The sequence below is a fragment of the Enhydra lutris genome, unplaced genomic scaffold (assembly GCF_002288905.1).
Source record: "Enhydra lutris kenyoni isolate GAN:26980312 unplaced genomic scaffold, ASM228890v2 scaffoldscaffold30, whole genome shotgun sequence".
In the NCBI taxonomy this organism is placed as follows: domain Eukaryota; kingdom Metazoa; phylum Chordata; class Mammalia; order Carnivora; family Mustelidae; genus Enhydra; species Enhydra lutris.
The window spans coordinates 3,784,272-3,796,722 of NW_019154114.1; the positions used below are offsets into that span (position 1 = coordinate 3,784,272).

At 43.3% G+C, this 12,451-nt stretch overlaps 1 protein-coding gene across 1 annotated transcript in view; it reads left to right on the forward strand.

Moving 5' to 3' along the window:
* The window catches only part of LOC111152737 (CKLF like MARVEL transmembrane domain containing 2), an 11,830-nt gene extending 6,023 nt beyond the window's left edge, over positions 1-5,807 (forward strand). Inside the window, exons 3-4 of the mRNA XM_022511333.1 lie at positions 5,053-5,154; positions 5,592-5,807. Of these exons, the coding sequence (XP_022367041.1) occupies positions 5,053-5,154; positions 5,592-5,807 (318 nt within the window). The remainder of the gene's footprint in view (positions 1-5,052; positions 5,155-5,591) is intronic.
* The last annotated feature ends 6,644 nt before the right edge of the window (positions 5,808-12,451 follow it).

Below are 12,451 nucleotides of genomic sequence, written 5' to 3' on the forward strand. Positions count from 1 at the left end.
AGTTTTCAGTATGCAGGTCTTCACCTCTGGGTGAAAATAATTCCTATATATCTTACTCCTTCTGAGTGATTGTAAATTATAAACTATTTTCTTTTTTTTAAATTAATTAATTAATTAATTATTTTTTTAAAAATTTTATTTTTTATAAACATATAATATATTTTTATCCCCAGGGATACAGGTCTGTGAATCGCCAGGTTTACACACTTCACAGCACTCACCATAGCACATACCCTCCCCAATGTCCATAATCCCACCCCCCCAACCCCCCTTCCCCCATCAACCCTCAGTTTGTTTTGTGAGATTAAGAGTCACTTATGGTTTGTCTCCCTCACAATCCCATCTTGTTTCATTTACTCTTCTCCTACCCACTTAACCCCCCATGTTGCATCTCCTCTCCCTCATATCAGGGAGATCATATGATAGTTGTCTTTCTCCAATTGATTTATTTCGCTAAGCATGATACCCTCTAGTTCCATCCACGTCGTCGCAAATGGCAAGATTTCATTTCTTTTGATGGCTGCATAGTATTCCATTGTGTATATATACCACATCTTCTTTATCCATTCGTCTGTGGATGGACATCTAGGTTCTTTCCATAGTTTGGCTATTGTAGACATTGCTGCTATAAACATTCGGGTGCACGTGCCCCTTCGGATCACTACGTTTGTATCTTTAGGGTAAATACCCAGTAGTGCAATTGCTGGGTCATAGGGTAGTTCTATTTTCAACATTTTGAGGAACCTCCAGGCTGTTTTCCAGAGTGGTTGCACCAGCTTGCATTCCCACCAACAGTGTAGGAGGGTTCCCCTTTCTCCGCATCCTCGCCAGCATCTGTCATTTCCTGACTTGTTAATTTTAGCCATTCCGACTGGTGTGAGGTGATATCTCATTGTGGTTTTGATTTGTATTTCCCTGATGCCGAGTGATGTGGAGCACTTTTTCATGTGTCTGTTGGCCATCTGGATGTCTTCTTTGCAGAAATCTGTTCATGTCCTCTGCCCATTTCTTGATTGGATTATTTGTTCTTTGGGTGTCAAGTTTGCTAAGTTCTTAATAGATTTTGGACACTAGCCCTTTATCTGATATGTCATTTGCAAATATCTTCTCCCATTCTGTCAGTTGTCTTTTGGTTTTGTTAACTGTTTCCTTTAAGATGATACCCTTTTAATTCCACAGTAATCTATAAAGTAAATGAAATTCCAACCTGACAGAGGTTGTTCCTGGTACTTTACAAGGTAATTCTAAAATTCTTACAAGGATGGACTCACCCAACAAGATACCGGAATTACGATAAAGCTTTGGTATTAGCTCAAGGATTAACAAAAAGACTAATGGAATTGTTGCGGACTGAATGCGTATCCCCCAAATTCACAGGCTGAAATCCTAACGTCTAGAGTGACTAAGCTTGCAGATGGGGCTTCTAGAGTAGTACTTAAGATTAAATGAAATCCTAAGAGTGGGACCCTCATCCAATAGGATTAGTGTCCCTATAAGAAAAGACAACAGCGAGGGACGCCTGGGTGGCTCAGGTGGTTAAGCAGCTGCCTTCAGCTCAGGTCATGATCCCAGAGTCCTGGAATCGAGTCCTGCATCGGGCTCCTTGCTCGGCAGGGAGCCTGCTTCTCCCTCTGCCTCTGCCTGCCATTCTGTCTGCCTGTGCTCGCTCTCTCTCCCTCTCTCTCCCTGACAAATAAATAAATAAAATCTTAAAAAAAAAAAAAAAAAGAAAGAAAAGACAACAGTGAGATCTCCTTCCTTCTTCCTCTCCCTCATCCCTCTCCCCTTGCCTCTTCTCCACCCTACTGTGCACACCATGGAAAGGCCATGTGGGGACATAGCAAGAAGGCAGCCATCTGCAAACCAGGAAGAGAGCCCTCACCAGAAACTGAATATGTTGGCACCTTGATTGTGGATTTCCAGCCTCCAGAACTGTGAGAAGATAAATGTCTGTTGTCTAAGCCACCCAATCTGTGATATCTTGCTAAGGTCGCCTGAGAAAATGAACAAAGGAATAAAAAAAGAACTCAGAAACAGACTTACATACATATGGCAATTCGGTATATAAAAGCGGTAGCATTATAAAACCATTGAACAGAATATTTAATTTAATAAATGTTCCTGGGAATGTGTGTGTGAGCAAGAGAGAGGGAGAAACTATACATCGCATTAAAACCTTACAACAGAAGACATCATAAACAACATTTTTAAAACCAATAAAAAAATGAGATTGGGGCACCTGGGTGTCTCAGTGGGTTAAAGCCTCTGCCTTCAGCTCAGGTCATGATCCCAGGGTCCTGGGATTGAGCCCCGCATCGGGCTCGCTGCTCATCAGGGAGCCTGCCTCCTCCTATCTCTCTGCCTGCCTCTCTGCCTACTTGTGATCTCTGTCAAATAAATAAATAAATAAATAAATCTTTAAAAAAAAAAAAAAGAAAAGAAAAGAAAAATGAGATCAGGGATATGATGAGACCTTTTATTTCTTCTTCTTGTCTGACTGTTCTACTTCGGTCCTACACACTGCTGAACAGGAGTGGTGAGAGTGGGCACCCTAGTTTTGTGCCTGATCTTAGAGGAAAAGCTTTCAACCTTTCGACATTGAATATGAGGTTAGCTGTGGGTTTGTCGTGTATGGTATTTATTATGTTGAGATATGCTCCTTCTATGCCTGATTTGTAAAGAGCTTTTTTCATGGATGGCTGTTGAATTTTGTCAAATGCTTTTTCGTTGTCTATTAAGATGATGATGTGATTCTTTCTCTCATTCTACTAACATGACCTACCACGTGGATTGAGTTGCATACTTTTAAAACCTCCTTACATCCCAAGGACAAATCCTACTTGATCATGGTAGAGGATCCTTTTAATGTGCTGCTGAATTTGGTTTGCTGGTATTTCATTGAGACTTTTTGCATTTCTATCCATCAGGGATTGGTCTGAAATTTTCTTTTCCAGTAGTGTCCTTTTCTGGTTTTGGTATCAGGAAAATGATGGCTTCATTAAATGATTTTGGGAATGGTTCTCTCCTTTTTGACTTTTTGGAAGAGCTTGAAGCCTTGTGTTAATTCTCCTTTAGATGTTTGGTAAAATTCACCAGGAAAGCCATCTGGTCCTAGGCTTTTCTTCATTGGGAGATTTTTGATTACTGGTTCATACCAGGAGGAAATAAGCAAAGAAGACACAGACAAGTGTGTTCACTGCAGCAGAGTTTGTAATAATAATTTCCTAAAAGGTAGAAAACAACCTAATGTCTCTAGTTTGGTTTCTTCATAGACTACATCAGTTAAAATTTGTGAATTCAACATGTATTTCTCAAAATTGATAAATCTTACAAACTTTGTTCAGTTTAAAAAGCCGGTGCTGTGGGGCAACTGAGTGGCTCAAGTCTGTTATGTGTCTGCCTTCGGCTCAGGTCACGATGAGAGCATCCTTGGATGACGACCCGAGTTGGGCTCCTTGCTCAGCAGGGAGTCTGCTTCTCCCTCCCCCTGCTCTTGCGCTCCCTTTTTCTCTCCCTCATAAATAAATAAAATCTCAAACACACACACACACACACACACACACACACACACACCCAATGCTGGGCCCCTTGCGGGGGCTCAGCCAACTGAGGAATTGACTCAATTTCAGCTCAGGTCATGATCTCAGGGTTGTGAGATCAAGTCTCATATCAGGCTCCGTGCTCAGCATGGAGTCCGCTTGAAATTTTCTCCTCCTCCTCCACCACCCCACCCTGCCAACCCTGCACAAGCACTTGCCCTCTCCAAATAAATAAATATATATATTTTTTAAAAAGACAATGCTACAAGATATATTTTATTTAAATTTAAATTTCTGAAACACACAAAACAGCATATACTGCTTGTGAATATATAATATGGAAGAAAATATGAATACACTCCTGGGAAACATATCCATTAGCTCCAACGCGTGTAGTTGCCTGTGAGCAAGGGGTATCAAAGGGCTAGAATGGTGACACTGTAGCTCTGAGAAGTTCTACTTCTGGCTTTTTTTTTTTTAAGCAATCTAAGTAAATATTGCAAGACAGTAACATCTGTTTAATCTCAGTAGTTCATGGTTGCTGGAGGTTGGAATGGGGAATGGGAGGTTTGAAATGTATTAAAATTCAAAAACCTGAAAAAGAAAAGAACAGGCCCTCGACAAGTAGCCAGGGAAGGACAATGAACAGAAAACGGCATCACAGGAACCAAGGGGAAGGGAGGGCGGGCCTCGTCCAGGGCTGCCGTGTTGGCTGCTGCCCAGAGGATTAAGAGGGTGCACAAACTCTGGGCCACCATCACCCCACGAGTGGTGGGGAGGGCAAGCTGTGTTTTGATGGCCATGCTTTGGCCAACTCTAAGCTTGGCTATGTCAGGGAGAGGCTGTGCATGGTGCCTGCTGGGAAAGCGGCCTTTTGCCCAGTCTACAAACATCTGGACCTTATCAGAAAGGTAAGGGAGACAAGTATGGGGCAAATTTAATGGTAAGGCCAGAAGGGATGCGAAGGAGGGCTGATGATGGAGGAGGCAGTGTGGCCTTGCAAAGGGGAGTCTGTCTACGAAGTAAGACGGGAAGGGGGTGTGGGGGCAGGGGTGGAGAAGGCAGCTCCCAGCTCCCAGCTGGGGAGGCCAGAATCCAACGGAGTCTCCTGCCAGCGACACAGCCCACCCAGGATCCAGAGAGGGGAGCTGGCCCCCAGAACAGAAAGATGATGAGGGGTTGTATTGCAATTAAGTTGAACAGTTGTGCATTTACTTAAATGAATATTGGAGGGGGAAAAAAAAAGAAAGAGCCACTAAATGTGTGATTTCAGAGGAGATAGCAGCAGAGGGGTCCATGAAGGCAATTAGGCGCCCTGGGCCTCAACACACAGGGCCCAGCCCTGGGAGCACAGCACATCCACCAGCTGATGCATACTCGTATTCCCACATAGGTTTTTAAAATGAGGCCAAAGTTTGGAAACCATCACCTCCGGGGGAAGCAATGCCAGGCTGGGTGTTGAAGGGGGTTTGGTTCTAGTTGAGGTTGGCTCTCCTACCTCCCACGCTTTCAGGACCTTCTCAATGACCTGTTCGCCTTCATCTTCCTTGTGGGGGCCATTGTCATCGCAGTGAAAAGCCGGACGAGCATGCCGACGCCCTACTTCATTGCTGTGGTGAGTCTTCCGTATTGGGCACTTCATTTGCTCAGAAATCACCTCTTCTGGAGAATGGGTGTTCTCTCCTGACTTAAGGACTTCTTTTCTTTTAAAAAAATCTTGGGACCCAGGCAAAGTTTAAAAGTAAAGCTGGTCAGTGTTTCCAGTGAAGAAGATGTGGTCCAGAAAGTCAGGGGAGCTAAGGGCTTCCTCCTGATCCCTAAGGCAATGGGCCACACCCAGGCTGGGCTTTAAGAGAAGGGAAGAGAGATGCATGGGGCGGGTGTAGGGGGGATAGGGAGGCTGAGATGGGGGGGCAAAATCGGAGTATCTCTGATCTGGAAGTTTGGGGGGACCAAGGGATGTCTTAACCAGCACCTGCTGATGAATTAAAACAAGGAAAGACTATGCCAGCTTTGGAACGAAAAGTAAAAGTTCATTCTTTTGTTTTCCAGATCCTCATCGGTGTGGCTGGACTTTTCGCTTTAATCGATATATGTCTTCAAAGAAAACATTTCAAAGGCAAGAAAGTCAAAAGGAATGTGCTGATTCCCCCTCCACCAAGGGAAAAGCCAAAGGGACCAGAAAAGCCACCGGAAAAGGCAGAAGAAAAGCCCCCGGAAAAGGCACCAGAAAAGGCCAAGGATAAAGGAAAGGGAGGCAAGAAATGACGGGAAAGAGACCCCCGCTGTCAAAGAGATAGCGTGTTTTACCACAAAACATATGTCCGCTGTCTGTCTTGTCTTCTCTCCAGAATGGTTTTCCTTTCCATCCTAATAATCACCTTTGCTTGGAAAAGACATTCCTCTTTAAATGGATTTCAAAGCTTAAAGTTGATGTAAACATTATTTTGTTCAACAAAAGTTTTAGTGCAGAGGTCAAGGCCAGGCCTCGGGCTCTTGGGGTACCTGCAGGGCACATGAGCTTTGGGGGACCACCAGTGTGGGTGACACCAGCTGTCAACAGTGATCAGCCTGAAGGGCCAGAGGAAAACAAGAGACTACAAAAGAAAATGAACATTTTGTTCATATGGCTATTTTTATTCCCCCCCCCTTTTTTTTTAAAAAGCATCCAGGTAGTTCCTATGAGAAAAGTCAGTTGTTGGCGTGCCTACCTCTTACTTTGTAGTTCAGCATTGGTCCTCCTGTGAGGTGCACTCGGGAGGAGGGTGAAGAGCTGGTCTCGTCCCCTCAGGGCTCAGGGCCTCCGAGAGCCACAGTCAGGCTGGCGCATGGGCCAGGCAGGATGGGCACAGGAAGAACTGAGGGGACTCCAAGCAGCCCTCTAGGATCTGCAGTGTCTCCCTCAGTGAGGACCAGGGCATAAGCCCTGAGCCAGGGTCAGCTGGGCCCTGGAGCCACAGTTCTCGCTCAGAGGCCTCAGCCAGGGCCACAGTCTCACTGGACAGACCAGCCATGTGGCACAAGAAGGGTCATCCAGATGACAGGAAAGCAAGGTCCCAAACTGATGCATGAAGAGCTAGAGGAGATGGGGGGGGGAGGAATAATGGGGCACCCCCCCCCCCTCAGCCCAGCCAGGAATGAGATGAGAGGCAGGCTGAGAGGTCCATGGGAGCCATGGTTGTGACTCAAGTCTGTGGCCTGTGTGCCATGGGGAGTCCCTAAAGTGGCACAGTCCACCTCTGCCAGGAGAGAGGCTGGAAGGAGGATGCAGCCTGGCATTCCAGGGGAGTGGGGGGAAGCAGGCAGAGCCAGGGGCTTGGATGGCCCCACTCACAGGCCCCCCATGCCTCCAGTCCCTACTCCCTCTGCAGCACCCCAGCACCCACCCAGGCTGGGCAGGAGAGGCACAACCCTGCCAAAAGTGGGAGCAACACAAGGGAGGTCCCTTGTACAGAAAACTCAAAAGTGCACCCTATCCTGCCATGTGACCCAAAATTCCTCTCCTCAGGGTTGAGCCAGGACGAATGGTGTATTAGAATGTTCATCATAGCCAAAAGGCAAAAAAGACCCTAACTGTTCAGAAGGAGACAAACTGTGCTACATTCACAAAATGGAATGCTACTCAGCAATAAAAAAAAGAATACCGATACAACATAATGATGAATAATGATAGAAATAAAATAGTCACAATGATGACTCTCACATCATACTGAGTGAAAGAAGGCAGACACAAAAGAAGGAAAGTACCCCACGATCCCATTTCTATGAAGTTCAAAAACAGGGAAAAGTACAGTGAAAGAAATGGACACACTGATTGCTTCAAGAGGAGTTGGAGGACTGATTACAAAGGGGCATGAGAGTATGAGAAAGTTCTTTATTTTCATTAGGGGAAGTGGTCACACGGAGTATATATTTGTCAAAGCATTCAACTGTATATTTAACACCTGTGTATTTCATATGTAAATTTTATCTAAAAATGTAAGCTAAATAGGACCATACTCAGAATTTCATGGAAAACGGTAGACCTTGCTGAACTCCTCTGTGTGGCCACTCCTCTATTCCCTGGAGGCGGCTCTCTGCGGGGAGGTTCCCCACACCCAGACAGAGAAGGCCTGCGGGCACGGGTGGGGGGTAGGGGGAGCAGGGCTGGAGGTGGAACATAGCAATGCAGCCACCTGTCATGCAGAAAAAGGGACCCTGGACAGGGCTGTGGTCATCAGAGACTTCAGGAAGATGTCCCTTTGGAGCAAAACTACATCAGAATACCTGCTAGGAGTAGCGAATGCATCACCTATAGATCTGGTCAAAATGCAGATTCTGAAAAATCCTACCTAGTATATTCAGAGTAAATACGGATACTGTGTGCCTAGAACAGAAACTGTGAAGAGGATAATTAACAGCAGGTCTTAGTCGGGGAGGGGAGGGGAAGTTTATTAAAAATATTTTTAAATTTAACAGAAGGATTGACTAATAGAAGGGACAGTTAGAAATAGGGAAAATAAAGTCCACATTGCTCAGTAAAATAAAGGAACTTGAAAGATAAAGGGAAAATCTTGAAAGTTCTCAGAGCAAGAGAAACAGTACAAAGATATTACTGACATGAGAACAAAACCAAACATCACAGACTACCTGGATATGAGAGGACAAGGCAGGGGCATCTGGGTGACACAGGTGACTGGATATCCTACTCTTGATTTCAGCTCACGTTGTGATCTCAGGATGCTGAGATTGAGCCCTGTGTCAGGCTCTGCACTGACTCTCCCTCTGCAGTGCCCCCAAAACGAATACATCTTTTTTTTAAAAATCAGGGGCAGGGTTGACAGCGGGGAGTGCCTGGGTGGCATAGTTGGTTCAGCAAACAACTCTTGGTTTCAACTCGGGTCATGTTCTCAAGGTCATGAGATCGAGCCCCACATTGGGCTCCCCGCTGAGCCTGAAGCCTAATTTTATTAAAAATAAATTTAAGGTTAATGTCACAAGAGTGGGGCTCACATCCAATAGGATTAGTGTCCTTATAAGACATCAGATAGCTCATTTGCATTCCCTATAGAAATGCAGAGGGGGCGCCTGGGTGGTTCAGTGGGTGGCAAACCTTATATCAGATAAATTAGATTTTAAGCCAAAGAGTACAAAAAGAGATCAGGAAGGACACTATATCATACTTAAAGGGTCTGTCCAACAAGAAGATCTAACAATTTTAAATATCTAGGCCCCTAACATGAGAGCAGGCAATTATATAAACCAATTAATAACAAAATCAAAGAAACACATCGACAATAATACAATAACAGTAGGGGACTTTAACACCCCCCCTCACTAAAATGGACAGATCATCCACCAAAAGATCAACAAGGAAATAAAGGCTTTCAATGACACACTGGACCAGATGGCCATCACAGATATATTCAGAACATTCCATCCCAAAGCAACAGAATACACATTCTTCTCTAGTGCACATGGAACATTCTCCAGAATAGATCACATCCTGGGTCACAAATCAGGTCTCAACTGGTACCAAAAGATTGAGATCATTCCCTGCATACTTTCAGACCACAATGCTCTGAAGCTAGAACTCAATCACAAGAGGAAAAGTTGGAAAGAACTAAAATAAATGGAGGCTAAAGAGCATCCTACTAAAGAATGAATGGGTCAACCAGGAGATTAAAGAAGAATTGAAAAAAATTCATGGAAAGAAATGAAAATGAAAACATAACTATTCAAAATCTGTGGGACACAGCAAAGGTGGTCCTGAGAGGAAAGTATATAGCGATACAAGACTTTCTCAAGAAACAAGAAAGGTCTCAAGTATACAACCTAACCCTACACCTAAAGGAACTGGAGAAAGAACAGCAAAGAAAGCCTAAACCCAGCAGGAGAAGAGAAATCATAAAGATCAGAGCAGAAATCAATAAAATAGAAAAAAACAAACAAAACAATAGAACAAATCAACGAAACTAGGAGCTGGTTCTTTGAAAGAATGAATAAGATTGATAAACCCCTGGCCAGACTTATCAAAAAGAAAAGAGAAAGGACCCAAATAAATAAAATCATGAAGGAAATAGGAGAGATCAGAACCAACACCAAAGAAATGCAAACAATTATAAGAACATATTTTGAGTAACTATATGCCAGCAAATTTGACAATCTGGAAGAAATGGATGTATTCCTAGAGACATATAAACTACCAAAACTGAACTAGGAAGAAATAGAAAACCTGAACAGACCCATAACCAGTAAGGAGATTGAAGCAGTCATCAAAAAATCTCCCAACAAACAAGAGCTCAGGGCCAGAACGCTTCCCAGTGGAATTCTACCGAACAGTTTTTTTTTTTTTAAAGATTTTATTTATTTGACAGACAGAGACCACAAGCAGGCAGAGAGGCAGGAAGAGAGAGAGGAAGGGAAGCAGGCTCCCTGCCGAGCAGAGAGCCCGACGCGGGGCTCGATCCCAGGACCCTGGGACCACGACCCGAGCTGAAGGCAAAGGCCTCAACCCACTGAGCCACCCAGGCGCCCTCTACCAAACATTTAAAGAATTATTACCTATTCTCCTGAAACTGTTCCAAAAAATAGAAATGGAAGGAAAACTTCCAAACTAATATTAGGAGGCCAGCATTACCTTGATCCCAAAACCAGATAAGGACCCCATCAAAAAGGAGAATTACAGACCAATACCCTTGATGAACACAGATGCAAAAATTCTCACCAAAATACTAACCAATAGGATCCAACAGTACATTAAAAGAATTATTCACCACGACCAAGTGAGATTTATTCCTAGGCTGCAAGTTTGGTTCAACATCTGCAAATCAATCAACGTGATACAACACATTAATAAAAGAAAGAACAAGAACCATATGATACTCTTAATAGATGCTGAAAAGCATTTGACAAAGTACAGCATCCTTTCTTGATCAAAATTCTTCAAAGTGTAGGGATAGAGGGTACATACTTCAATATCATCAAAGTCATCTATGAAAAACCCACAGCAAATACCATTCTCAATGGAGAAAAATTGAGAGCTTTTCCCCTAAGGTCAGGAATACGGCAGGGATGTCTACTGTCACCACTGCTATTCAACATAGTACTAGAAGTCCTAGCCTCAGCAATCAGACAACAAAAAGAAATAAAAGGCATCCAAATCAGGAAAGAAGAAGTCAAGTTCTCACTCTTTGCAGGTGATATGATACTTTATGTGGGAAACCCAAAAGACTCCACTCCAAAACTGCTAGAACTCCTACAGGAATTCAGTAAAGTGTCAGGATATAAAATCAATGCACAGAAATCAGTTGCATTTCTATACAGCAACAGCAAGACAGAAGAAAGAGAAAATAAGGAGTCAATCCCATTTACAATTGCCCCCCAAACCATAAGATACCTAGGAATAGACCTAACCAAAGAGGCAAAGAATCTGTACACAGAAAACTATACAGTACTCCTGAAAGAAATTGAGGAAGACACAAAGAAATGGAAAAACATTCCATGCTCATGGATAGGAAGAACAAATATTGTGAAAAGGTCTACACTGCCTAAAGCAATCTACACATTTAATGCAATCCCTATCAAAATACCATCAATTTTTTTCAAAGAAATGGAATGAATAATCCTAAAATTTATATGGAACCAGAAAAGACCCCAAATAGCCAGAGGAATGTTGAAAAAGAAAGCCAAAATAAATAACTAAAAAAATCTTAAAAAAAAAAAAAAAAAAAAGAAAGAAAGAAAAAAAAAGAAAAGAAAGCCAAAGTTGGTGGCATCACAATTCCAGACTTCAACCTCTATTACATAGCTGTAATTATCAAGACAGTATGGTACTGGCACAAAAACAGACACATAGATCAATGGAACAGAATAGACAGCCCAGAAATAGACCCTCAACTCTATGGTCAACTAATCTTTGACAAAGCAGGAAAGAATGTCCTATGGAAAAAAGACAGTCTCTTCAACAAATGGCGTTGGGAAAATTGGACAGCCACATGCAGAAGAATGAAACTGGATCATTTCCTTACACCATACACAAAAATAGACTCAAAATGGATGAAAGACCTCAGTGTGAGACAGGAATCCATCAAAATCCTTGAGGAGAACACAGGCAGCAACCTCTTTGACCTCAGCCCCAGCAACTTCTTCCTAGAAACATCACCAAAGGCAAGGGAAGCAAGGGCAAAAATGAACTAGTGAGACTTCATCAAGATCAAAGCTTTTGACAGCAAAGGTAACAGTCAAGAAAACAAAAGACAACTGACAGAATAGAAGATATTCACAAATGACAGATAAAGGGCTAGTATTCAAAATCTATAAAGAACTTATCAAACTCAATACCCAAAGAATAAATAATCCAATCAAGAAATGGGCAGAGGGGGCACCTGGGTGGCTCAGTGGGTTAAAGCCTCTGCCTTCGGCTCAGGTCATGATCCCAGAGTCCTGGGATCGAGCCCTGCATCGGGCTCTCTTCTCAGTGGGGAGTCTGCTTCCCCCTCTCTCTCTGCCTGCCTCTCTGCCTGCTTGTGATCTCTGCCAAATAAATAAATAAATAAAATCTTAAAAAAGAAAGAAAGAAAGAAAGAAAGAAAGAAAGAAAGAAAGAAAGAAATGGGCAGAGGACATGAACAGACATTTCTGCAAAGAGGACAACCAGATGGCCATCAGACACGTGAAAAATTACTCCACATCACTTGGCATCAGGGAAATAACAAATCAAAACCACAATGAGATACCACCTCACACCAGCCAGAATGGCTAAAATTAACAAGTCAGAAAACGACAGATGCTGGACAGGATGCGGAGAAAGGGGAACTCTCCTACACTGTTGGTGGGAATGCAAGCTTGTGCGGCCAGTCTGGAAAACAGCATGGAGTTTCCTCAAAAAGTTGAAAATAGAGCTACCCTATGACCCAGCAATCACACTACTG